This window comes from Geospiza fortis, unplaced genomic scaffold, assembly GCF_000277835.1.
Source record: "Geospiza fortis unplaced genomic scaffold, GeoFor_1.0 scaffold237, whole genome shotgun sequence".
Taxonomy (NCBI): domain Eukaryota; kingdom Metazoa; phylum Chordata; class Aves; order Passeriformes; family Thraupidae; genus Geospiza; species Geospiza fortis.
Genome location: NW_005054319.1, coordinates 7,127,115 through 7,154,189, shown reverse-complemented (window position 1 = coordinate 7,154,189; position 27,075 = coordinate 7,127,115). Strand labels below are relative to the sequence as shown.

At 39.4% G+C, this 27,075-nt stretch overlaps 1 protein-coding gene across 1 annotated transcript in view; it reads right to left on the bottom strand.

Moving 5' to 3' along the window:
* Positions 1-27,075, bottom strand: part of LOC102040547 — a 72,123-nt gene that overhangs the window by 22,800 nt on the left and 22,248 nt on the right. Inside the window, exons 19-51 of the mRNA XM_031056575.1 lie at positions 27,058-27,075; positions 26,121-26,303; positions 25,895-25,986; positions 25,544-25,713; positions 25,100-25,259; positions 23,973-24,052; positions 23,248-23,428; positions 22,792-22,947; positions 21,450-21,583; positions 21,201-21,359; positions 20,436-20,616; positions 19,731-19,942; positions 19,017-19,205; positions 18,009-18,148; positions 16,468-16,630; positions 16,270-16,356; positions 15,642-15,776; positions 15,131-15,250; positions 14,392-14,609; positions 12,546-12,739; positions 11,112-11,414; positions 10,208-10,437; positions 9,056-9,217; positions 8,763-8,840; positions 8,053-8,403; positions 7,246-7,602; positions 5,905-6,255; positions 5,290-5,421; positions 4,523-4,672; positions 3,945-4,061; positions 3,133-3,306; positions 2,210-2,417; positions 1,029-1,195 (exon numbers count right to left, since the gene is read on the bottom strand). The exon at positions 27,058-27,075 is cut by the window's right edge and continues 134 nt beyond it. Coding sequence (XP_030912435.1) covers positions 1,029-1,195; positions 2,210-2,417; positions 3,133-3,306; positions 3,945-4,061; positions 4,523-4,672; positions 5,290-5,421; positions 5,905-6,255; positions 7,246-7,602; positions 8,053-8,403; positions 8,763-8,840; positions 9,056-9,217; positions 10,208-10,437; positions 11,112-11,414; positions 12,546-12,739; positions 14,392-14,609; positions 15,131-15,250; positions 15,642-15,776; positions 16,270-16,356; positions 16,468-16,630; positions 18,009-18,148; positions 19,017-19,205; positions 19,731-19,942; positions 20,436-20,616; positions 21,201-21,359; positions 21,450-21,583; positions 22,792-22,947; positions 23,248-23,428; positions 23,973-24,052; positions 25,100-25,259; positions 25,544-25,713; positions 25,895-25,986; positions 26,121-26,303; positions 27,058-27,075 — 5,752 coding nt within the window. The remainder of the gene's footprint in view (positions 1-1,028; positions 1,196-2,209; positions 2,418-3,132; positions 3,307-3,944; positions 4,062-4,522; positions 4,673-5,289; positions 5,422-5,904; positions 6,256-7,245; positions 7,603-8,052; positions 8,404-8,762; positions 8,841-9,055; positions 9,218-10,207; positions 10,438-11,111; positions 11,415-12,545; positions 12,740-14,391; positions 14,610-15,130; positions 15,251-15,641; positions 15,777-16,269; positions 16,357-16,467; positions 16,631-18,008; positions 18,149-19,016; positions 19,206-19,730; positions 19,943-20,435; positions 20,617-21,200; positions 21,360-21,449; positions 21,584-22,791; positions 22,948-23,247; positions 23,429-23,972; positions 24,053-25,099; positions 25,260-25,543; positions 25,714-25,894; positions 25,987-26,120; positions 26,304-27,057) is intronic.

Genomic DNA, 27,075 nt, shown 5'->3' with positions numbered 1-27,075 from the left:
CAGATCAGGCTCCACCATTTTTTTGCTCCAGGGCATTCTTCCCACAGCTGCTGCATCATCTACAGCCTCATCCTGAAACTGCTAAAGAACCTGTCTGGGAGAGATGAGGGCCATTTCCCACATTTCAATAGCAACACTGGTATTTGCCAAAGTCTGTGGGACCAGTAATTTCTGAAGTCCCCTGGTTATACTCATACCTTATAAATGAATAAGGCACCTCAAGAATTACCACCTCTGCTTTTCTTTTTTTTCATTCAAACATTTAGAGGACAAAAGACATTTCACTAAATATTAATGGGGAAGAAGCAGTGAAAATATCTTATACCTTTCAATAAAAGGCTGGCAGTAAATATTCCCTTGAAACACTGATACTTAATATGCAGGTTTAATATTGATCTAATGTTTAATGTTTTCTAAAGTTGACCTTTACTCTTGCATCCTAGCTACATGGCCTGTTAGTTGAAGAGAAGGTGGTGGATCACTTGGAAGTGTTTTTCTGTGTACTACCCTTCAAATGGGAAGGGGACATTTCAACTAATGCTTCTTTCTCCCAGGGGATAAACAGACACAGCCTTTGTTGATCCTATCAAGTAGTTTGGAATATAAATCTACTTCTGTTTATTCAACACTGAAGCATTTTAGGTATTTGTGCTACAAGTGGTTTAACCAAGGCAAGGAGTTCTCTAGGTATGAAGGACAGCTGTTTTCTACCAAAAGTGCTTTCTACTTTTGTGAGCCCTATCAGCTGCAAAGTGACAGTAAATACATGCCTTCCTGAAATGATTAACCCTGAAAATGGGGATTTCAGGTACCTGACCAGGCTCCTTAGAAACAGACCACTAGCTCTGTACTTAAGTTAAACGAGGATTCAGATAAACTGGGCCAAGTCAGCTCTCAGCTGCACTTATATATAACCTGGAGTAATTTCACGGAGGAGTGAAATTACCTGGAAGTGCTCTGGATTAATGCAAATGTAACTCAAGTGACAGCTTTCATCAAAGCACAGCAAAAGTTTTGAGATGCATTACCTTAAAAAAGAAGGGAAGTCCCAGGTGACGGAAAAGTGATATTGAATGCTTCACTTCTGCCATGAACACAAATATACCAAAGACTTCAAAGTCTGTGTCAACATCCACAGTCACAGTTATATCTTTCTCATCATACTGGATTTCACAGACAGTCTTGACTTTGTTTTCTATATAGAAGGGACCAAACAGTTCCAATTTGAGCAGCTAATTTTTGAGAAATTTCAGCACTGCCTGCATAATATCAACCCAGCCAGCTTTTAGCTTAATACATTCATCAAGAAGAAGTCACCATTCAAGATTACAAGAATTTCAGCCTGTGGTTGGAGGAGGGCAGAGTTTTTCTGGATGTCCTTGAACTTGGTCCTTAAAAAGTCTTGTGGTAACAGAGCTTGTGTACCCACATCCAGTGTTAAGTGGCAAGTTAGTTCCTGTCAAGAATGTATTTGGGCAGCTAGAGCTGACTAATCCATACAGCCAACTGCATCCCTGGCCTGCAGCAGCCTCTTCCAGGGAAGAGCTCTGAGCTGTTTTGACCTCCAGTGACTCCTTTGGTTCCAGCTGCAGCAGCTCAACAATGCCCAAAGGGCATGACCTGAAGACCTTTCCCCACTGTCCTACCAGCTTTTCATTTTTGAAAAGGAAGATGCAAAACTGCTAAAAGATCAAAGTGAGATAAGATACGTGAAACCCTGCAAATTCTTTAAGGTAAGACAAAACCCACAGAAATGGTGGGTTTGTGGTGGAAATCACATGGTGACTGTGGCTGTCCTGAGAACAACCTCTTGTCCTGTTGCTTTTTTCTGAATGGGTGAAAGGATCTGATGCCACTCACATCAGTATTGATTCAGTGCCTGCTAACCTCAGTAATTTCTGCCCTTTGGTGCTCTCACAGTTGTTTTCTTCAACATGAATATATTCCCCTGGGGGCACTTAAGATCACAGTGTAAGACAGATATGCAGATAGGATTTATGCCAGGGCAAACTTTGAGGGCAGGCTGGCTCCATCAACTAATCACAGATGCAGTTTCAGAATGACAAGTTCACTTACAAACAAGATAAAGTCTCTTTTTAGGTACTACCAGCAAATCTTAGTCCGTTTGTAGCCTGTTGAAGGAACAGCTGAAACATCCTCATAGAGCTATTACAGAATAAAAACCCTGCTAGGAATGGCAGGTACCCACCTGATTTCTGTAAACTGAAAATCAAGTTGATTGCCTTAGGGTAGCCAGAAGCCTGGAGTACCTCACTGCTGTGCACACTCTGGCAGAACAGATCCACTTGGTGGCCAACATAATGGGAGTTTATTATGTATGTGATTGATGTTTCTCCAGCTGCAATGTGCACATATCTCTCTTGAGTAGTGTTTCTCCCTTGAAAAACCACATCTATCTAAAAATGACATGTAAATATAAGTTCTCAAAACAATATTTATATAGTATTTAGCTTTAAGACTGGAGAAAATGAAAGCCAAAGAAAGTTCTGTCTAGTCTACACTTATGTCAAAATCTATCCATTAACAAAACATCTCTTGGCCTTTCATTAATCATCTTTTGCTTTCAAGTATGAAGCTCATTCAACTGAATGAATGTCAAGCCATGCCAGCCTCACTGATCTACGGCAAATTTTCATTAGGTTCTTTTTCATCCCACAAACACAGCTTCCTTCTTATAAAGGATACTTAATATACACCTACTGACAATAGTTACCAGATAGTAGCTACTCAAATAATTATCTCAAAATAGTATCCAAAGAAATACTTCTTTCAGTACAAAATTCCCATTAAAGAGCACAGGAGCAATACTCCAGACCCTGGTGCAATGTGCTCAAGCTGTCCTGTGGAGTTACAATATCAACAGTACCCACTCCACTACCACTGATCAGAATGGAAGAATCTAGTTCAGAAAGCAGTCAAGGAGAAACTTTCTATTTCAGTAATTCAGGTTTTAGGCATCCATGGTTTTTAAATATCAGAAAATCTCATCTTCCATCCTGTACCTTACAAAATGGGAGTTTTCATTCAAGCCACGAGCTTGAATTACACCCTTATACAGGACAATAATTATAAAACAAACAAACAAACAAAACAACAAACCCCCAAAACTACCTGCAAAGATGACGGGACTCTGGCTTGTAGCAGCCATGGCAAAGAGTGATGGAAATTCCCTGTTATGTTGGTACTTGTTTCAAACTCCTGAATTTGTCCTTCGAGAACTGTTAGGTGAGCACCATAAAGCACTTTCAAACTAAAGCTCCTGGTAACTTTGAGGTTCAAGATAGCCTGTGTGCAATAAAAGTGAATTGTGAAAAGACAGAATTGTAGAAGTTAAAGCTCCTGCTGGTCAGGGTTCTTTCTTTGGTTGAGACAGTATAATCTCAAAGATGTGTCAAAGATGCATCTTGTATCATTTTATAACACAACACAACATAGTTATAAATGTCCCTTTTATTTTAGAATTCAACCATTTAACAAGTATTCTCAAGTATGGCCATGCTTTAATGCTATTACATGGGTAATAAGTCTTGTGTTTCTCAGATAAAAAAATATGCCAGGTAATCAGAGTTCAGAAGGAAAATACCATTTGGAAAGGACCCAGTGAAATCCCAGCAGTGCTCCCCTCTGCCCTATGTGTCCAGGGGACACTGCAGCTCTGTCAGACCCAAAAATGCAATGCCCTCCTCTCACTTCACACTGGGAGCAAACTCCAGCCCCAGGCCTGCAGAAAGTCCTGGTCTGAACTCTTCTCCCATGAGAACAAACTGAGCTTCTGGACTCTCCTCAAGAACAAAGGGAGCACCGGGACTCCCCTTCACCAAAACAGCAAACGTGTAAAGTCCCATCTACACCTGCTGCCCTTTGCCATCTCACTTCCCCAGCTGCTGTCCCCCTCGTGCCATGGCTCCAGGTTCATAACATACCTGCAACTCAATCCTGTCTTGTATTTGCAAAGTCTTCAATGTGTCTATGTTATGAGTCAGTTTGTAGTTAAGAGACACAACATCCAACTTCTGGACAAAGTTCAGTTCTTCTGTAATCTGCTCAGTTCAAGTAAATATGACAAAAGTTAACTGTGGCACATCTCTGATATGGAGACTTCTCTGAATAACCACAATCATGGGACTAATTACACATTAGAATAAAATTATGAAAACCATGAAAACTTGATGGTGAAGAATTGTCTAACTTTTTTAGAAGTCACAGCTTTGTACTGTAAGAGGGAATATGCTGCACCAAGTGAAGATTCTTGATAAGGAAGGTTTGAGATCATTTACAAATGAGAGTCAAGGATCATTGCTGATGTCAAATTTGTTGCAAGGAGCAATTGCACAGAAGGACTGGCTGAAAGATACTGCCTTCATTTAATTAAGGTCTTTAGAACTAACCCAGCCCCAGCAAAGTACTGCATTTGGATTGTCTGCAGAAACAATATTTACCAAATCAATTAACTCACTTCAACTTCTATTTCACATATTACTGATATGGAGAAGACACTTACTTGCTTGTTGTTCACACAGAAATGAATAAATCCTTTATAGAAGTCACTGTTTCTTTCTGATATCACATCAAGTAACATCCTCATGGGAATGCCAATGTCAGCAGCTCCTTGGATGTTATGGGTTAGCACTGCATCCAGCTCTTGCCTTTCCTGTTAACATTTCACGGCACAGAAAGCAAAGCACATGTAGAACCCAAAGACTGCTGCAATGCAGAGCTCCAACCAGAAATCTGTCTGTCCTACATTTAACAGGAATTAAATTCCCACTGGCTATGTTGTTTCTCTATGGCACAGAAACATGCAGAAATTACCAGTTATGGCAGGAAAGTTAAACACCTGAGGAAACAGGTACTTGTGGTGTTCTCTGCTCTCTTGCTCTGATGACAAGAGAATCCAAACTTGTAATTGTCAACAGAAAAGCAAGAGATTCACAGCCTTCCCTATGTTACTGTCTCACTGAATAAACAAACAGTAGTGTCTCAATTAATCACTGCCTATTATTTTGCAGGCTAAATCACAGTGATGTAAAGAACATCCAACAGTAGAATACAAATTTACACATAAACAGCATAACAAGGAAATTATTCAGGAAGAGCCTATGCATTGGTTACTGCACACTGAAGGTGCCAGATTTTCAAAGATTTTATTATTTCATTTTTATTCTGGCATTTACTACTTAAGCTTGACTATTTGTTCCAAGTAACACAGGTAGGAGTACATTATTCAGTACTTTGTTCACACACTCCCACAGCCTGCAGGGTACTCACATCAGTGACTTTTAGTATAAAGAGTCCTCGGAATTTACTTTCATCAACAGTAATCAGTGTCTGTGAATCTAGGTTCATTTTATCCATCAAAAGATAGCCTGAGCCATCAATTTTCATTGGTGCTCCAAGATCCTGTAAAAGAAAGAAAAAACATAAAAATCACCACTTTAGCACTTAACCACAAATACATTATAGCTCTGAAACTTAATTCCTAATAGTAACTTTAATCACCTAGCTGTAAAATCAAGTATATCAGGCAGCACAGGCACAGGATGTTTCAGAAATCTTGAGAGACAACTTTGAATAATCATAATTTCTGAACAGAAAAACCCTTCAGAGTTCTCAACCATCTTTTAGAAAATACATCTGAGCTAGTACAAGAAAGTCGTTATCTGCAGGTACTGATTAACAGAAAATTTGGTGTATGCCATATGACAAAACAGTGAATGAGTGACTCCAGAAGTAAGATGCAACATTTAAAGAGAATGTTTTTATTTTTCTCTGCTACCTCTTTGAAGTACCTAGATTATTGTCTTTTGACTTTACCAGGTACAAAGCATTATACTAGCTTAGATGTATAAATTCAACATTAAAGGAGAAAATTTTTTACCATACCTGAATTGTTTGGCACTTGTTTTCTATAAGCATTTTCCACTGCAAGTTCTTTTCAGGGTCAAAGTCTCCATTCATTTGAAGCTCACAGGCCCCCAGTTTCATTCCAACTCCAATGAGATATTTTAAGTGTTTCCGTGCAGTGATGGACAGCTCATTTTCCCTTGGGATTTCCCTCAGCTGGGGGAGGTCATGCCTGAACTGAATCTCCAGAGCCAGCTTTGGCTTGCACTCTGCTCTCACTTCAAGACGGGCAGTTTTGCCTCCTGTTTCCAGGACAGAGAGCAGCTCTGCCTGGCACTTGTCCTTCTGAATCGATCCTGTGAGCCGGGACTGAGTTGGGAAACTGAGATCCTATCAAGATTTAAACAAAAAATCCTTTGGAATACACAAACACTTTAAGTGTATATTATATGATACAATATCAGAGACAAAACCTACAATCTCCCAACCTGCCATTTTTCTCCCCCTCAACAAGAAAGATGGTGATTTTTGCTGAATAGGACTTGATGGAAGATTTAACGACTGTCCTGCAGAATTCACAACTTCTGCATCTTTACAAAGTTTTACATTTACAAAAAACACAAATACCTGTTTCTTCAGATTGGCAAAGTTTACTAAACATTCCATGCTTCATCCAGACCACGCCAATCTCAGTTTGCAAACAAATTAATGTTCAAAAAATCACAGGCCTAACAGACACTCTTGCACCTGGCTGTAGAAGGTTTGGTTTTTTTAATAATTAAACTTCCAGCTTTTCTCGTGCAACATCTCAAATTAAAGGTTTCTTCCCATTCTGTCAAAGGATTTCTACAAACACTGAAAATTCTACTACTTTTAATACTTTAAGAGGTTTTCATTCCCTTTTCACTACAACTTTCCTGTCATTTTTATGTTGCCACTTTGTAGTTGAGGAAGTTACTCAGTTTGAGGATTTGAAAGCAAAATATAAATGCCTATGAACATCTAGGAAAAAAACCCTGATTTTGCAATAGTCATTCTTTCCAATGTAGTCCGTGAGGCTAATTGGAAAAACCAAAGAAGTTCTCTTTTGATATAATGCTCACAGACCAGGGAATGTATTTCTCACAGAGTTCAGGCTGATATTGCTGTTCAGCCTTAGAGGGCAGTGTCGGCCTGTGAAGGCAACAGACAGCAAAGGCTGAGCTGATCTCAGTCCCAGCGAGCGCCTGAACAGGATGTGTGACACTGCCTTTGCCTAATGCTGTGGGACAGGCCTGCCTTTAGAGTGCCTTCCCAACCCTCCAGCAGTGTCATGTTAGCTAAAACCCACAAGGCCTTCATTTGATCCCCAAACTCTCTTTAAAAGCTTCCCAGAGCTACCTGCAGAAGTTGACATTCTGTTTCTGTTTCCAGTGTCCAGTCAGCTTTATTCTGAATACAGAGATCCCCTCTAGCCCTCAGTCTGCATCTGCCAGCCTGCAGCAGGAAAATGCCCTCTGTGGTGGAGTCTGTGGCTGCAGAGAACAGGACTGAGTTTTCAAAAGGCAGCCCAAGGTGGCTGAGCCAGGGAAATGAATGCCTGAGCATCCCTTGGAGTGTGTATTCATGCTGGCAGGAGGTGTCTATCTGCACATCCACTGCTCTGCCATCACACTGCAGGTTCATTAACAAACCCACGTTGCAGATGTTCTGTTGAAATGAGCCCCCCAAGACTGCAGCACGAGGCAATCCCATCCTCTGCAACAGAAAAGATTACACAATTTAAAACACACAAAGCAAAGCAACTGTCTTCTCATTTGTTTCTAATTCATGAGAAAGCATTCCTTCTTTCTGAAACAATCTGTGTTTGAAAGGACCATACAAGACAGCTTGATTCAGAGAGAAATCAGAAATTTCTCTACCTCCACAATTCCAAACTGAAAGGACATGCTTTTCACTAGATTTTAGGACAAAAGTTTATTTTAATTAGTAAACTATTATTAAGCAACATTTTTATGGCAACACCTACCATTGTATTACTGCAAATTACCATTTCCCCCTACAAATGCTCTGACTCATTGCTCTGTAAGAACTTTAATGACCAAATTTGGCCTATCCACAAATGTATCAGGAGACAGTTTTCTGTGAGTCAGTGATCTGAAATACACAGACTGGAAGGGCATGCAGAAAACAACAATCTGGGCTTACCTCTAGACTGACGCACTTGTTTGTGAGAGCAAGTACCCATCCTGTCTCATTGCCTGCCAGGCTCACTTCCCCATCAGCTTCCAAAGTGCAAGGCCCAAGGACAATACCAAGGATGCCCTTGTACTTGTCACTTCTCATGGCTGACACCCTCAGTTGGTTCTCTCTGGAAATTCCCAGAGAATGAAGTGAAGGCAAAGAATGCTGGAAGTCGATTTCTAAATGAGGATGGGTGTTACTGGTGGCATAGAGTTGTAGGCAGGCAAATATGTCATGAAAAGAAACATGTCCAAAGAGGATGACAGTAAAGTTGCTGGTAAATATTGACCCATTCAGTGAAACTCTTGCTGGAGTCTGAAAAATTACAGAAAACTGTGGTCAAGTTCGCTTTCCTGTCAGGTCATATACTGTTTTTAAAAGCTCATATTACTTGAAGAGAACTGTTCCCTACACCATTTTGTATTCTTCCTACATAATTATAAATGCTGAAGCCAACAGAGAGATTGACTCAAATCTTTATTTTGGAGTTCCATAATAGAAATAACAGGAAGAAAACTCAAAGCACTTATTAATGAAAATATTTGAAAGTGCACACAAAACTTCCAGGAAGCTCAAATCAATTTCTGTGTATCTGACACTTTCAGTACTTATTCCCTCCACAGTAGTTAAGACACTATGCTGTTGAGAGCAAAGTTTATAAATGAAGGAAGTACCTCAAAATGATGGAATGCAATTGCACCATTGCAAAGGCCAGAAAGTTGTTTGTTAGCAGATTCTCCACTGCAAGCAACCTGTTGATGTTGTCAACAAAGCACATTCAGAAAATGAAGAAAATCAGGGAAGACTAAAATTCAAAGGAGCAAGTTACAAGGCTGCTTTTTAAGGATCAAATGCATAAAGGCACCAAAACCATAGATGAAAGGTTAGAGCTCTGTTTCAAAAAGATAAACAGTTTAGTGTTTAGTGCACTAAATACATTAAAATAAATGGCAGGATTTTTGCAAACCTCTAGCACATGTGGAACAATGTTCATCAGTCCTCCCACATCATGGTGAAGTGAAAGAGAAATTTCCATAGCAGTGTCAGTGGTTTTCTTCTCTATTTCAATCTTGAGCTGCTCTGTCTCCACTGTGGTTGTTATCCCTGCAGCAATCTTTCTGGAGAAATTCTATGCACAAAAGAAAGCAAATCATGGAAAGAAACAAACAACATCCCAGCAACAACTGGGAAAGGCAGAGTGTACTGTACTTAAACATCACAGCCTGTGTCAGGGAGGCAGCACTGGTAAAATAAAAGTGCAAATTCATCGAGGGAACCTCATTTCAAATAGAGATTGCAGTGTTATGCCAGACCTCCTAAATGCAGTGTATCAATAATTCCTTCTGGCTCCAAAACATATTGAGAGCATTCAGTACCCTGAAGGATTTGAGCCCTCAGGCACAAACAATTAAAGCACTGGAACTATTAAAAAGCAAGGCAAAGGAAGTGTTTAGAATTCTTTGCACACCTCTGTGTCTCGCCCTACCACAGTGGTTGAAGCCACCCAAATATAAGCATGTAAGTGACTTGAGCCTTGCAGTGGATGTCTGAGATAGCAAAGTATTTGAACTCTTCTTTTATGGAACAATAATCTGCAATGTAAAAGAGCTGATAGAGATGCAGATAGAGAGAACAGTGGCCAAGCAACACCATACCAGGAATCATGGTCCATAATGCTTCTGCAGGTAGGAATTTCCAAAGGGAAAGCCATGCTAAACACTGTTCTGCTCTTTAGCAGCCATCCAAAGGATGACACCAGGACCAGTTAAATCCAGTACCAGATGAAAGCCTTAGGCCTGCTGGTCCACTTCCCATTTATAGGGGAAAGATAAAATTGGACAAGACATATGTTCATATGCAGCAAAGCATTTCACTTAAATGAGAACTGAATGGAGCATCTCATTTAGTCTAGATTCAGCTCCAAGAGCTCAGATGACAGGTCCACAGTATGACAAGGAGCCAGACACCACCTTTTTTTCACTCAGTACTTTAGTGCATCTCAAAAACAGAGCAGTGTCTAAAATAAATACATAGAGTGCACAGGAAAAGCCTAGAGTTATTATATACACACAAATTGTCCTGCCAGAAATTAAACTTTCGCAGGCAGAACTCTTCTTACCTCATAATAGCCAGCAGCTTCTAAAACAAAAGGGATCCCATGTTCCTTTATCTTTGAGATGTTGTGCTTTAAGCTCACAGACAGCTGGGATGTTGGAGGCTCTATGGTCACTCTGTGCCTCTCAAACACAGCAACAATCCTTTCACTGCCACTCTGCAGGGCTATGGCAATGGTGTGATTTCCTGTGCCATGCTCACACGTGGCAGTAAGAATGCCATCCAAAGGCAACCCTATTGACAGGGGAGGAAGTAAAAGCAACACAGCACTTCTGGATTGTCATTACAGACTACAAAGCTGTATTACAGATCAAAAGAAGCCTTCTGTAATTTTTATAAGAGACACATCTTTATATAAAGTGTGATCACTTTAGTGATATTTATAGAAGGACATTACCTACCAGGTGAAAATCATATTGAAAAGGGACTGCTAAATTAAAATGTGGCATGCACTTTGGAAACCAAGAATTTTCCTTTTCTAAATACAGGATATTTACCAATTGGTATGGTATCCAACTCCAGTAGTCAGCTGTCAGAAAAATTTAGAAAATATTTATTCTGTTCAAAGGAACTCATGCAAAATTACTGATAACTCCAGTTCGTGAAAATCCACAGCTTGGCTTAGGAAACAACATTATACTTAGAGGAACTGGTCAGCTTAGTGCTGTGCAAGAATACAGATGTACAAGAGAGAAATAATTTACTCTGAAGTATTTCAAAACTCTTTGAACTATTTCTGTGTCCATTTTATGGTATTTTCTCAACAATATTAAAAAGAATGCTGCTAAGTCTAGAACACATTTTGTTCTGGTGTGAGCAAACACAACTCATCTGTTTCCGCTGGTCAGCTGTCTTTTAGATAAATTCACCTTATTAGACCACACCATCAAGTCAGCTTTTGTTCCTACCTGCATTTTTAAAAAAGTTGACATTATGTGTGAAAGTCCCACTGACTCTGCTGTGCCCATGATCCATGATCTTGAGAAAATCCACAGAAAGAGCCTTCTCATCCACCTGGAAGCTAGCTAGCCCCCTTTTCTTCTCTTTACTCAGTTCCAGGTGTGCTTTCAGTCTTGCCTCCCCTGGGATTGCCTGACTGCCATTCTGAACCATGGCAACAGTGAGATTGTGCACAGTGGTATTCCCAAACACATTCCTGTTCCTGACATGCAGTCCATACAGTCTTTGGTTGACCATCACATTGATGTTACCTGTAACAGGCAGAAATTATTACTGTGGAGAGAGATTCTTGGGACAGAAATAGCCACAGTTTTAGAAGTAATGTATAAGTTAACTGTTGCTTTAATACCAGGAGGAAGTAGAAAAAATTCCATTTATTACACTAGATAATTTTGCCTAATCTAGAGAGCAAAGCAAGTTCAGTGTTGAGGGTTTTTTACTAGGGAGTGTCTATGTTTAAAATAAATTACATTATAGTATTTCTGGCAGCTGTTCCTTTTTAGTCACCAAGCTTCTTGTGCCCTTAGGCCCTGTACTATACTGCACTCCCTCTGAAGGAAAATTTACGGATGGACTGTGACCTACTGCTTGTGTAATTGCAGGCTAAACAATCCCTCCAGAGCTCTGCAGTGACCTACTCCACCCATGGAGCCATTCAAAGGAGTGGAACTCTCAAGTCAGCCCCCACATTTCAGAAGAGGAAAGAGGCCACCCACTATTTCCTTTAATCCATGAAAACATGAAAAATCCAAACTGTGTTAGTTCACTGAAAAACACTCTCAACCCAATGACCCAAGGTTCATTCTGCATGCTAAGTACTCTGCTCTGCATTATACAGAATCACAGAATGGTTCAGGATAGAAGAGACCTTTAAGCCCATCTTGTTCCAACCCCTCTGCCATGGGCAGGGACACCTTCCACTGCCCCAGGTCATTTAAAGCCCTGTCCAGCCTGGTCTTGAACATTTCCAGGTATGGGGCATCCACAGCTTCTCAGGGCAACCTGTTCCATTGTCTGATCACCCACACAAGAATTTCCTTCTCATATCCAATCTAAACCTGCCTTCTGTCAGTTTGAAGACACTCCCCCTTGTCCAAAGGGCTTCTCCAGCTCTCTTGGAGCCCCTTTAGGTACTGGAAGGGCTCTCAGGTCTCCCTGGAGCCTTTTCTTCTCCAAGACTGACAACCCCAACTCTCCCAGCCTGGCTGCGGAGCAGAGGGGCTCCAGCCCTCTGATCATCTCTGTGGTACACAGGTACACATTGCTCTTCTGCTGGGGGCCCCAGAGCTGAGTACATTGTGCAGCCCAGGAAGGATCCATTAAAATTAAGCAGTGTCCTTAGATAGCTGCAGGTTAGAACAAAACACAAAGGAACAGAGTACCATCGTGAATGTTGTTTTTGCACTTCAGTAATCCATCCAGAGAAAGGAGATGAGGTATGGCCTTTAATCCAGCAAAAGTGTGTTGGACTCTTCCATTTAGGGACAAAACAAAACCAACTTTCTGCTCCCTGGCTCCCATGAAATCCATGTGAAGACTATTTTCATTAAGCTTAAAGTCAGAAGACAACAGAAGTCTAAAAAGACAGACATAAAAATTGCTAGTAAGATATTTTTATGGTTGATTCAGGATTGTCAGGACAGCCCTCCTCACTCAAAGCAGGATCAATAAGAGCAGGGTACTCAGGAGTGTGTGTGGTCAGGTTTGGAGTATCTCCAAGGATGGAGACTCCACAGACTCTCTGGACACTCGTTCCAGTGCTGTGAATCAGGCAATCAGATGCCTTGCAGTCAGTACACACTATTCACCAGATGTTTATAAATTCCTCAGTAAAGCTTCACAGATTGGAAGACTAATTTTTCTTTAAATTTCTTGAATGCTTTTGTTATAGTTCCTAATAAAAGAAAGAGCTGAGGAGACTTTGAGTTGGTAATGAAACCTTCTCTGTCACAATATGAAATATCTCTTTGGTGCTGATTTAAAAGAAGCATTTGAGAATTCAGTTTAAAAAAAAAATTATAAGTGACACTATCATTTGAGTTTGGTAAATGAACCAACAATATTTCTTTGCATCTTGGCCCTGAATTGAACAGTGTTGGAGAAACATGGCAGAGCTTTTTAGGGAAACCTGCTGGAGCAACAAAAAGCTCCATTTTCAGTGTTTTAAGTGTAAGACCAAGACACAATTTTCACATGGCCTTCAACAAAATATCCACTAAACTGACTTTCTAGACTCAAGTATACTACAGAGAATACCTAAAAGTGAGGTAATCACTCCAGCTTTCATAGTGTTAGACATCCCTCCTAGAAACTGGAACCCTGTTGAAAGACTGATGACAAGTAAAACTTCAGTGAAAATCCACTCCATGGGAAGAACAAAACTACATAGTTCAGGGAAGTAAGATTCATTCCATCAGTCAGCAACTGAAGTCTGTACAGATTGCATCCTTTTAGCTGTTCTCCAGAAACATTTAACAGTTTATTTTTGTTTGTATTCTCCCTGTAAAACAAACCCTAAACAAACTGTCATTCCAAAAATTTTAAGTGCTCTGTTTTCCTTCCTGTGAACTGCAATAAATTGCTCTCTTATGGCTTACCCTGGTATTTAAACAAATTAATGCACTTTTGGAAACCCAAAACTGCGAGCATACTGCAGAACCACATGAAATACCCTTCTTGGAATATTTTATCTATTTTTAGTATTACTAGTAAATCAAATGTGCTTCATCTAAATTGTAGTAACTTCTGATTTCTTTAACTCTTATTTTCTCATTCTCCTTATCCCATCCAGTTGGTAAACAGTGGGACCTCTACAGAAATTCTAAAATTCTTCATTGCATACTTTTGTATTTGTGAAATTTGAAAAATCAGTTGAAACTTGGAGAGCCAAATTTCTATTTCCCACTTCTGCCACCTCAGAGCTTTCTCCAATGCTTTAAAAACCTTATACTAAACACTGGAAGTGCCCTTTTCCACTGGCATAACTTGTACTATCTGTTCACTCAAAGTTCTCTATTCAAAGTCATTCAAAAGCATCTAGAACACACTAACACAATTTATACCAACTTATGAAACATAAGCAGCAGAAGCATTTCAATAATAGGGATAACACATGAACTGGCATTTACTCAGTGGCCTTGCTGCAGCCATAGGAAAGTAATTACATTTAAATTTGTATCCCAGAACACTCCTCAGTTCCTCAATTAACCAACATTCTGATTTCTCTACCTTGATGGAAATATTTTGCCCATGAGCTGGAACTGTACTGATTCTGGATTTGTCAGGACTGTCTGATGGAGAAAAGCCCTCAGTTCAACAATTCTGGCATTCCTCCTCTTTTCATTGTTCATATCAACCTCCAGCATCAGCATTTCCCTTCCATTGGAATGAAGGTGAAGGGAGCCATTGACATTGTTTTCACCATAACTCTTCAGGGCTGCCTGGGCCTGCACACAGAGAAAAAGGAGAGCAGGACTTCAAGGATCTCAGATTATCATACACAATACTGAAACATCAGTCTGAGCAATGACACTGCAGACAAGTTGGGACTGGACAAAAGTGGAGAGGGGAGCAAAGGGGGAAAGGAGTTTTTAGTTCTCATCTTTGTTTCTCATAATGTAACTAATTTTATTTGGCAATAAATTAAATTAATATTGCCCAAGTTGAGCCTCTTTTGTCTGTGAAGGTAATGGGTAAGTAATCTCCCTGTCTTTATCCCAACCCTGTGACAAGAAAATGCAAGCTACATTTAATTTTAAGTACAATTTAGTTAGACATTAAGAGTTTTCTGAATTTCAGCCAAATACAAGCCTACTATTCCAACCCCATGTAGCTATCTAGCCAGAATAAAATCTAACCATCAAAAGTTAATTGCTTCCCTAACAATTTACACCTCTCCACTATAGTCATTGAGTGTACAAAGTGCAAAAGCTCCAAGCAACAAGACTGTGATGACCAGGGGACTGACCTGTGAAGACATGTTCTTGTTGATGATGACTTTTACATTCACACCACAGTCTAAGTGTTCCAGTTTAGTCTGTCTGGAGAACAGCTCCCCACTTAGGGCCATTGCTTGTGGAAACTCAAGCTATTTGACAAAGTAAAATATCAGAAAAGAACATTGCATTCCCCCCAATTGCCTCATGTGATTTAATGTCTGAACTTATAGCATGAAGTGGGTGATGCATATAAGCAAATGTGAATATCAAATTATACCAGTTATATCCCAAGATACTGAAAAATATATTGAAAGCAGTAAAAAAGGCATGAAAAAAGGTCATTATGTGCCTTACAAGGTGTTATTGACACAAATTATTGATACATAACTGAACCTGCTAAGATACCTACAGTTATTTGTCAGGGCCAGGACTTAATTGGATTAGGACATTTACCAGCATCAAACAATTATCATTCTAAAGACAACACAGTAAAACAGTCCACAAGACATAAAAAATACCAAAAATTAAACCACCCAGTACCTGGAATGAGTGTGTCACATCCATGTGTAAAAGATGTCTAAAATCTGCCTCACTGGATTTGTCCTGATACCTCCCTAGAAAACTGAGGACATCTTCCTTATTCACCTTTAAGACAGTCTCAAGCTCATGCTTCACCTGTGTGTTAAGAATGGGAGTAAGCAAAGTGCACTGAGTATTAACCCTGTGTATAATGAAAGATCAGAGAAGTCATCCCTACACATCATGAAAAATGAAAGAGTTTCAAGCTATTACATTTTGGCTCAGAATGAAAAACAAGAGAATGAGGAAAAATAGCTACATTTGGTAAGAAAGATAAATAGACATAGCTAGATAAGGGTGAGAACCCTGAATCCATTCTATCCCAGTACTTGTTTTATTATTAACAGTCATGCATAATAATATTCTAAAAAATAATATACGAAGTATTCTTATCATTGATTACTACACAACATATTATAATACAAAATTAAGGAGGTACCAAGGACATAATCACCCTCTGAACATTTTGGTTGCAGCAACTCTGTGGCAAGAAACTAAAGACCTATAGCAAGCGAGGTCTGAAAAGACAAAGTGTAAATAAACAGGTAATGAACATCTCCGAACTGAATCTAATGGGAAATTTACTCACATTTTGATGACTTAGAGTTAAAATGCACATTTCAACATCTTTGGGAAACATGCTGTAGTTATAAGGATGAGTTAAGCCAGCACAAATCTAAAAAGAAGTTGGAGAGAAAATGCAAGGAACATAAGTAATATGCAGTAAACCACTCATTTACAAGTTGTTTTGGTATATCAGACTAAAGAAAGTTTTTGGATAACTCACATAGGGGTTTTCAGGTTGGTAACCAAGTATGAGAGTCTGAACTGTTTCCTCCACTCCATTTATCAAAACTTTTGTTTCCATGAAATAGTGCTTTTGCTTTTTGTCAACAGTAAATGTCTCCTGCAGAAAGAAGCTCTGCAGAAAAGACACTTTAAAAGGATGCCTGGAAAAAACCCAAGAAATAAACATAGTGTAAAAGATCTTAATAGACAACTACAAAAAGAAATCAAGCAGAGTTCAACTTGAACTCCCAAATTCTCAGTTACCACCAGGGTGTCAGGTACAGAAGCAAAACACATGGGACTGGACATTTAGGAAACTACAGAGCATAATGACAACTTGATACAAACTCCACACACTAGCCTGAATTTCTGATAGAGTTTCCATCCTGGATTTGGTAAATGCCTGGAAGGGCATAGGAGAAGGTGCTGCTCTGAAGTTCTGACATGCATAAGCAGCACAAACACGTTCTACACCTGCATGGCCAAGACTTCATTTCAAATAGGGAGTGTCCAAAAGCTCCTGGCAGGTTTGAAAATCTCACCTATCCACACTTCATGCCTTATGTAGAAACAGTATCTACATGCCAAGAATCCTGGGCAACAGATGTTCAGCACTACACAGCTCTAGGCGTAGTTTACTACTTCAGTGTAATGGTTTATGGACTTTATTAAATATTTCTGCACATTTACTTAGACCTCTTGGAAGCATGCACAAACCTTTATAAGCAGACACTGGACAGCCTTTATACATAATCGAATACCCAGTACAGCTCTTCATTTACATATTTTTTCTACTGAAAAGACACCTCCCAGTGTTTTCGTTATCTCTGAGCAGTAGAGTGGCTCCTAAGGCAGTCTGTGCACTCCTGTTGATGCTTCTGTGCCTTAGGAAAGCTGAGATTTCTCCAGAAATGATCCAGATGTCTCTAATCTGAGCACACATTTTTACTAAAGCCTTCAGGCTGGGCTTTAGTAATGGATAATGAAAAGAGAAATTTCAGGGACAGCCAATATGTAGGAGCAATGTACTCATTGTCATCAGAAAATGGAAATATATTCCAAAATCCAAACAAGACCATTTGTTACATGTCTTAAGAGGATACCTCTGGCTTTAGAATGACTGTATAATGCCTAAGGACTAGGAAAAAGGCACATGGATGGCACAGAGGATCAGATCTGGATTTTGGAACTTCTCACCACATACAAGTTTGGACACATCATAAATCCTGCTGTTTTCAGGAAAGGAGGCTATATGCCTGGCTGAGTTGCCAGCAAACATGTCACAGCACACATGGTCTGCTGCCTTTGGCAGCTTTGTACACTGTCCTTTGAACAAAGAGGCCAAAACCTAATGGAAGCAAAAAAACAGCCCATGAAACTGCTGTACTTGAGCAAGTTCAGGGAACCAGATGGGACAAAGAACAGACTCTGCATATGGCACTCTCACTTTGCAAAGCCCAGAACATTTCCTAAGAGCATCAAGATGCACGTTAATTTAGGCCAAAACATTCCTGAACGATAGAAATACGAATACTAAACCTGAAATGGAGGGTTGCACGTTTTTGATAGAGCATCTTCTCCTTCCTCAGCTCTTTTATCTGACCTTCACACTGCAGTATAACAGGCAGACTTTTATAATCTCTCCATACAATCTTCACAGAAAAGTTTGTCTTCTTAGGCTGCACTCAGATCATGAGACCAGAACAGGAAAGGACAATTGCATCAGATTTACTGCATTCATATTCAGGAACCTCAATATGGAAACCATTTGGTTCAACAGGATGCAGCAAGGCTGTCACTTCACAGACAAACCATTTCTGCTGCAGTTTAAGTCCAGATCTCCATTAATCTCTCAGAGGATTAAAAGTGCCATCAGTAGAAAACTGACTCCAGCAGAAGAAAAATGCCCCTTAACATATCACTTGAGCATCACCTACTTGCAACACAAGCAAGCTCTGGTGCATAAAAAAACAAACTGGATTTTCAAAGCATGGAAAAAGTATTTTCAAAGCTATGTTTAGAAAAACACTTTTTAAGACTTCCTGCAAGGTATGAATGGACCAAAGCAGCTGATCAAAGTACCGCTTTCAGGAGAAACTGCTGATTATCCTTCCTGTGCCACAGACATTAAGCAAAGCAAAAATTATTTTAAGACTAGAAGGCATGTCGAGATTAAAATAGCCTATAAACCTGGGTTGTTACCATGCTCACTAGCAGGCAAGAGATTCTGATTCTCCAGGACAGTAGAATCTTCTACACCTCATACATCTTCATCAAGTTATGAATAACCACATCTCCAGCTCTCTTTAGTCACACTGTCTCTCTTCACCCTCTCCTCCCTGTCTGGGCTCTCTAATAGGTGAGAAGTACCCCAAACTATGCCACACAAGTTTTTGTTTTCCTTTTGAACCTAGATTTACACTGCAGCCTGTCAAATAGACAGAAATAGATGCAGTACTGGAAGGGTTTAAGTTTCAACACTAGCAATAACATCTTTCAGGAAGAGAGTGCTGAGTCAAAAAAATTGCTTTTGTTTTTCTTTCTCACCGTTGGCAGATTCTGATAGCTGGCTGTGAAGTTAAATTCCTGTTTTGTACTCTTTATCTTAAAGCAGAGAAGTTTGGCTCGTTCATTATTCTCCAAATGAATCTCATTCTTCACAAGCTGATTCCACAGAGAGAGCATTTCACTATAGCTATGCAGAACATTCCTCCCAAGATGATTAACTGTGGATGCCTGAAAAACAAAGACATTAGTCTGGCTGAGCCAGGACAGACAGCATTCCATTGTGCAGCAGCACAGCACAGAGGTGACAGAACCATCATTTACAAGAACTATTAGAAATGTGTGCCATCTTTTCCATTATCAAATACCCCAAATTACCACACAGAGTTCAAAGTTTATTTTCTGTCCTCCAAACAAGGGAGAGACAAAAAGCTAAATAGTTGATGAACACTTTTTTTTCATTCAAGAATGTTTCTCACATTTCTCCATGACTGTGCCTGAAGCAGTAGTGACCTAAGGAGGAAAAGCTGATAAAGGAACATCCTAATCATAAACATAAGTCAAATTGCATAGTGGCAGAAGTCTACCACATTGCCTGATAAACAGCAACTATGATTAAATCAGTTTTAAACCTCTAGTGCATAGCACAGTCTAAAATAAATTAGGAGGAAGCTTAGAAACCACAGTCAGGGCACAGTGATAGCACAGAGCCCTGTCCCCGAAGCCATACACCCTGCAAAGCACCAGGTCACCAACCTGCAGGTATGTGGTAGCTGGTGTGTAAATGTGAACTTTTCCTTCCTTCTCATTGCCTTGATCTTTATAGAATAGTTCCATTACAAGGTCTTTAATGGAAAGAGCTCTTGCAGCTGTCAGCTGGGATGTCAGTAAATAAGCAGAATGCTGAGGCTGGTGCAGTTTGTGAGCTGTGTACAGGTAGAGCCATGGGGTGTCTATATTGAACCCACCTGCAAGGAACATATATTAAAGCTGACAGAAACACGAGATTTCAAACTACCTGGATTCTAACTCCACATCAAGGCTGATAAGATCCAGGGGTTCCAGAATGAAGCTAAAATGCTACTATCAACCTTTTCTCTTCCAATTGCTAAAATTTCTGGGTTGTATATAATAAAATTAATGTCCTTCACTAGTATAAATGGAACTGGCTGGCTGTTCCATTTATACTACACTAGTATAAATGGAACAGCCAGCCAGGCTGTGAGAGGTTGGAGATTTTGAAAACTCAGCTAGACAAAGCCACAACAGATGTGATCTACTGCTAGAAACAGCCCTGGCTAGAGCAGGAAGCTGGGCTGGACAACCTCCAGGGTCTCTCTCTTCCAACAAACATCTTTATCATTCTGTTGCACTCACACAAAACTGCTCAGAAAAACCTGGCAGCAGCTCCCAATGCCTGCTTTTCTAATCACAGACTGGAAATGGTTTGTGGTACTTCACCTTCCCACTTCTTCAGGCCATTTCTGGATGCATCCTTCCACTGCAGCCCAGCCACAAATGGTACATGGTCATTATACTGCACCTCAAAGTTGGTGCTGCTCTGCAAATACACCTGAGAGGTGTGCAAGTGCTGCAGCTGGGTTCTATAATTCATCTGTTTTTCCAGTACTTGCATGGTAAACTGGAAAAGAAGTGAAGCAAATTTAAATAAAAACAAGATCCCATTTTCAGGGCTGTAGAAGTTACACACACACACACACACACACACACACAGAGCAGCAGGAAGGTCACAGCTTCTGCCTTTGCACATTTGCCATTCACTCTATAGATTTTCAGGCATGCTCACCAATTGTAGAGGCTTCTTTAATATGCATTTGTTACAACTACAGGAGATTAAAAAAGAAAAATGCTGTAATATTCTGAATTGTTATAACCTGTGCCCTCCTTCCACATTGTGTCACCAAAGCAGCTTTCATAAATCTCTACAATCATTTTATATGAGTTAATAATGCAAAAACCTCAGAGCAAATTACACTCCAACTTTTCCAGTATTTGCAAAATTTATCTTCTAGCAAATGTCAGAGATTCAGTGTCTCTGAGCTAAGATCTAGCTCAAAAATATTAGGTCTGGGTAGTTGCCTTCTATTATAGGTACACATCATACTTTAAAAAAAAGGTTGTAATAAAAAAAAAATCAAAATTCATTCTTAGTCTGTCTGTTAAATATTTGAAGTGAAGGTCTTACTTTTCAACCATCACTATTACCTCCATGAAATAGCTGACTACAGATGAACTGGAACTGTTCTTAAAGGCTTGGCTGATCAGCACTTTCTTCTTGTTGTCTATTTCATCCCAATGTTTCCCATAGTTCACTTCCATCTGGGAGGAAATCCAAGATGCAGTCACTTCATGTTTCAGGTGAACCTAAAGAGGAGAGCATTGCCTTTTTGCTGTGATCTCTTGCTCATGCTGAGAGGCCTGAGCACAGGTGACACAGCGGTGCTCAGCACCCACCTGGTGGCTGTAGGAGGGAGCCTGCACACAGTGAAACTCATGGCCCAGCTCCAGGCTGTAGAAACCCCGTGCACCCGTCTCCACTTGAACTTTCTGCTGTGTGCTGCACTCATGGCAAGGGGTTTTTGCTTCTCCTGCTCAAGTTAAATCACAAAGCTACTTATTCAAGTAAATCAGAATTAATCTTTCCAAATGTTAATAGTATAAATCTGGCACTGGCTTCAAGACTTCTACTTTTCAGAATATCAAAGTGAGATTTGATTATTTTTACAGCTATATACTTGTTGCTTTATCCTATAAATCCAAAGGAAAGCACAAACTGCATTACTTAAACAGAATTTTACCTGGTTGAAGTAAAAGAACTACAAACTAATCATGATCAAGCTTTGCAGCTTTCTTGGTGTCACACAATATTTGATGGTTTTCTGTTACCACCTAGCTCCCAACATCATGACATTACATGACATTTCATTAAAAAAAAAAACCAACTTCCAGCCCTTCTAGACACTGAGAAGAAAATTAAAATAATGAATTTGAAGTTCCAACTAATAAGTAGAAATACTTTTTAAAATGAAAAATCCAGTATTCCTGCAAGGAAGTATTTGCTGAACACTTCAGGTGGAATAGCTGTCAAACTAGGTTTAAACTAAAGTGTAACTATGCTCCAAGTATCTAACTGCACAATTACATAGCTATAGCCAGGCATCTTAAGGTAGGGCTTAAGTGTTCAGGTACGTTTTGATTGCTGTTTATAAAACATTGTGATCAGCATGCCATTTTTAGCAAAATTATGAAGTCATGCCTGCGTAGGTTTAAGAAAACTTTATAACTCATATTGCTACATACTCTCTGAAGGTGTAACAGAGTTAGCATAAACAATGCCCCTATAATATTTATCATGATTAGCTACTACAAGCATTCAATACTTTGATATAACTGCACGGATGGCCACCTGCTTTGTCCCACAAAATTAACACAATTCCTATACTGCAACCAGGGAAGCAAAGCCAGCTGTTTTCTAGAAACCACCCTCATATTATTGAGTGCATGCATGCAATCATCTGAAAACACAAACTGACTAGGAGCAATTGTCACTGAAAAAGTGATGATTTTTAATCTAATGATAGATATGCTTGTGAAAAGCCCATTTTAAAAAATTTGGTTTTTATGCAGACTCAAAGAGTAAAGTATATCCAATTGAAAAAAGCAACTTGTTCCAAGTTTCAGATCACAGTTTAAAAATTAACTGAAATCTTTCTACTGTGCTCTAAACACAGAGGCAAATCTTGTAGGAAAAATGAGTAATACAGAATACTTTTACTTTCCCTGCTTTTCAGTGTACCTAGGAGTCCATATTTAATCTGCAGACCATGAGACCACAATCCCTCACGCTGCTGGAGAAGAGCGACTGCATGAGCTCCAAGAACACCTGGCAGGTAAGTCTCCCCTTCCAACAAGTATTGTCTCTGCTCATCATCAACCTTTTTCTCCAGAAGTGCTACAGAAAGAGGAGAAATGATTATGCAGTGATAGAACTTGAAGTTACTTCAGCTAGTTAAAGGAATACTACAGTGGGGAAACCAAAAGGGCATTCAGTCTCTCCACCATTATGAACTCCCTGTGTAGTGAACAGATAAAAAGACACAGAGCTGGATGTTCAGTGTCTTTCTTCATCTCCACAGACAGCCTTTATGGATTTGAAAGGAATTTAAGGAATAAATGTCCAAAACCACGCAACCGTAACAAATAACAGCTCCAGAACTTGCATTTATATGGTAAATACTTACTGTCCTCTAACCTGAAAGAAAGGCAGCATCCTTCAACAAATTATGCAGAGATACTGAAAAAGCTATCTTCTTGCCAAGCTGTTTAGTGATGTTTCCTGACAAAATGATAGGACTGCTTTGCTTTATCAGCTTTACCTCCAGCTGGGTCATGTATCTCTGCTCTCCACTCAGCATCTGCAAATCTGCCATTCCCTAGAACAAACAAACAAATCAAAAAGCAAACCTCAAGCCGCTCAGCAACATAAGTGAAGTTTTAAGAAAGCAATAGTATAGACTTGGGTGTTTCAGAAATGAGATGAGAGGAGGAAGAAAAGACCCGTTTTCTATACATCTAACAATAAACCTCCCCACACCCCACAAAGCCTAAAACTTGCCATTGACAAATAATGGAAAGGAAGGATGGATTTGTTTTTTCAGTTACACAGAGGTCACAGTGATGCAAGATGCTACTTCCTTCAGCTTCTGCTGGTTTTAGGACTGAAATCACTATGAATGTTAGAATACCAGGCCAGAAATTAATAGGGTGTAACTGAAAACATTGGCAGTCTCACAGAGATTTAGGCTGAAATTTAGCACTGAGTCTATCTCCAAAATATGTAATAAGGAGAACTGGTAATTTCTAAGATGGATTGCTCACAAAACTGCTTTTCAATATGTGTATTTTCCCTGCCTTTCTTTTCTGTGTTTTTATGTAAGTATTCATGCCAGCAGGAGACCTCATGAAATGCAAACATACCTTAATGTAATACACATCTTGGTCATCCACTATCAGCTCCAGGTGTCCAACTCGGGAACTTTTAGAAAACTCAATCCTCCCTTGGAGAAAAAGAAAACGCTTTACTTTTTATTTACTGTTCAGTGATGCTTCATAAGACTGTACTTGAAATGATAGTTCTTGTTATAAACAATAGATACAGAGAGATTAAAAACATAAATATCAGCTCAAAGGAAAAAAAAGTTAGGATCAGAATTTGCAAAGGCATTTTGCAAAGTGTCTTCAGAATAAACTAGTAATTTTGAAAAGATATTCTGAGGAGAATAATTGAGAAGAGGCAATGAAGCTGACTCCGACAAAAACAGCTTAGTTCTGGAATTGATTTATGCACTTCCTTTAGGCTTGTGCTAAAACCTGTAAGTTGTGTTGTGCTGTGGAGACATTTCAAGAGCTCAGAACACTGTGCACACAAAGCATTGCACAGTCTTGGTAAAGCTTCCTTGCAATCCATTTGGAAATAACCAGGATCAAAAAAAAAAATTGAGTGGAAAATTCTAAATACATCATATGGTAGAATACATCCACACAAAACATGACTTGACGAGCACACCAAAGAAGCTGAAATATGTTGTCTATATTATTACCATTAATTTATCAGTTCATATTTCCTCGATGGGTTTGTAGATTCTGAATTCTATGTTACACTGTGATTAAAATGTTATTTTTTATTATAATGCATGACAATATCATAGTCAGTACTTCGGTCATTTAGCAACACACAACTTCATCTCACAACTAACAGAACACAGCAAATTGAAACAGTAAGGCAAGATTAGCATATGTAAAAGATGTCAGAACAATCCACCATATTCTTTAGCCTTCACTTCATCAATCCTGGTAACAGCTTTCTTCTCTAACACTATGAACCATGTACTGAACCTCTGACTGTGCAAAATACAGTCTTAACCAAGAGCAAACCCCATTCAGAATGGCTGCTACCTAAAGCAGTAAACTGACAGTTATCACATAATAATGTAGTTCCAGCATTAGATTAGTGAGTGAAATATGCTGATGTTTCTCAGTTAATTGTAATGAAGTTCTCCTAACTGATATTAGCTGATGATTAGGCTCTTAGTTGAAAAACCTACCATCAATCTCAATTTTTTTCTTAGGGTGCATAAATTGGATTCTGAATTTCTTCTGTGGGACACTAAAATTTAGGTCAACACCAACATCTCTTTTCAAGTCTGACTTTGGAGTCCCAAGGAAGAAGTGAAAGACAGCTTCACTAGGGATCCATGAATTCTCCTGAAAGAAAAAAAGGATAATCACATTATTCATTGGCACACCATTTACAAAACAAATCTCTCACACTGAGACAACAGATTGTTTGTGTGTGCTGTTTTGTAGATAAAAACAGTATACACCTTCTATCAGCATCAGTAATTTGTGTCCAACATATTTTCCCATCTATTGGGAATGGAATGAATAATAACATAGAGGTTGGAATGCAGAGGGTTGGATATGCAGTACTGAGATCCACCAGAATAGCAAACTGCAGCTAAAGCCAGAGCCCAGCATGCCAATGGTACCTGAGCTATGTGGTCATAGGCAGCTTCCACCACGTACTGCTGCAGGCCTCTGTCTTGCTTAGTTAATGTCACAGCCACTCTCAAAGGTCCACTGAGGGGGAAAACCAAACCACTGGCTGGGTCAGGATAGGACATTGCAGAACACAGCTGCCAGCCAATAATCTCAGATACTAGTGGAAGACAACAGTTGAACAGTCAATTAGAACAGCAAACAAAGGAAACACGAAAATGAACATTGCACTGTAGACCTTTTAGAAATAATATGTGATAAAAGACACTCTAGCGAATAAAACAATCTGTTACGGATATTTCAGAATGCCTTTCTAAGACAAACATAATAGCTGGACTCACCTTCCTCCCTAGTGCAAGATCTGGTTTCTGTGTGGTCTTGGAAGACATCTATATCTTCTGTCTCATCCACCATTCTGAAGTAGAGTTTAGAGCTACAATCAAGAATTTTGAACAGTAACTTAAAAGCAATTATGCTAAAGTTACAGCAATATTTAAACAAAATTGTCAGTTATATTCAAGAAAGCTAACAGTTACTGTTTTTGAAGATGCCCGTGCTTAATCTTACCTGAAATTAATTATCTCCATAGATTCTTCTGGAGTGTTCAAGAAAACTTTGAGCTCTTTCCCTTTCTTCACCTGGATCCCCCCATCAAGACTAGTAGATGTCCTCATTCCTGTTAACCACTTTAGGCCAGCTTGTCCCAGAGTCCCCACAATTCCCATTTGGACAGAAAGCTGAACAAATGCACTGTTGAAAGATTCATGTACATGAAATGCAGTTTCTTTTTAAAGCACTTAATTTAAACCTCTTCAATAAATACACAGCATTTGATGCTGTAATACAGTATATTCTATGATTAAAATCATGAACTATTTTTTTTCAGGAAATAACTGAAAAGATTGCATGTACACCAACACACACTTTAAACACAAATTATAGTTTTACTGTGTCCCATAAGGAGGGGATTTGAATGCAGCTTTCAGCATGAGATATTAAGGAAAGGAAAACAGTAAGAATTGAGTATCACAGGGCAAGTTTCTCTCTGTCTGTACAGCACTTAGTAAAGTTTAGTAACCTGTTCAGTATGTATAAAAGCTAAAATCGCCAGGTAAGGAAACACAGGGTTAAATCCTCCACTGGTTTGTGCATCCATAACCTGTAACAGCATTATTTGATCCCAAGAAAAATCCATTTGTCACATGTAGAACATTCCAAAAAATCATTTGCATGCAACAATTCAGGAGTTTGATCTAGAGACAGAGAGGAATAGTCAGCTTAAACCAGTACTGGAATAACACAGTGAGAGTTCAAAATCAGACAGGCAGGACAGGAAAGCACTGCTGCCCTTACACCATGGCAACCATTCAGCAACAGAAAGATGATGACTGCTTTTGTTCTTCAGGAATCTCCTAATTAATTAATAGGCACAAAACTTTCACATCAGGAATTGCTACTTTACATCAGGGACATGTGAAAGGGACACATTTGCAGCATTTAATACCTTGGCTTGATATATCCA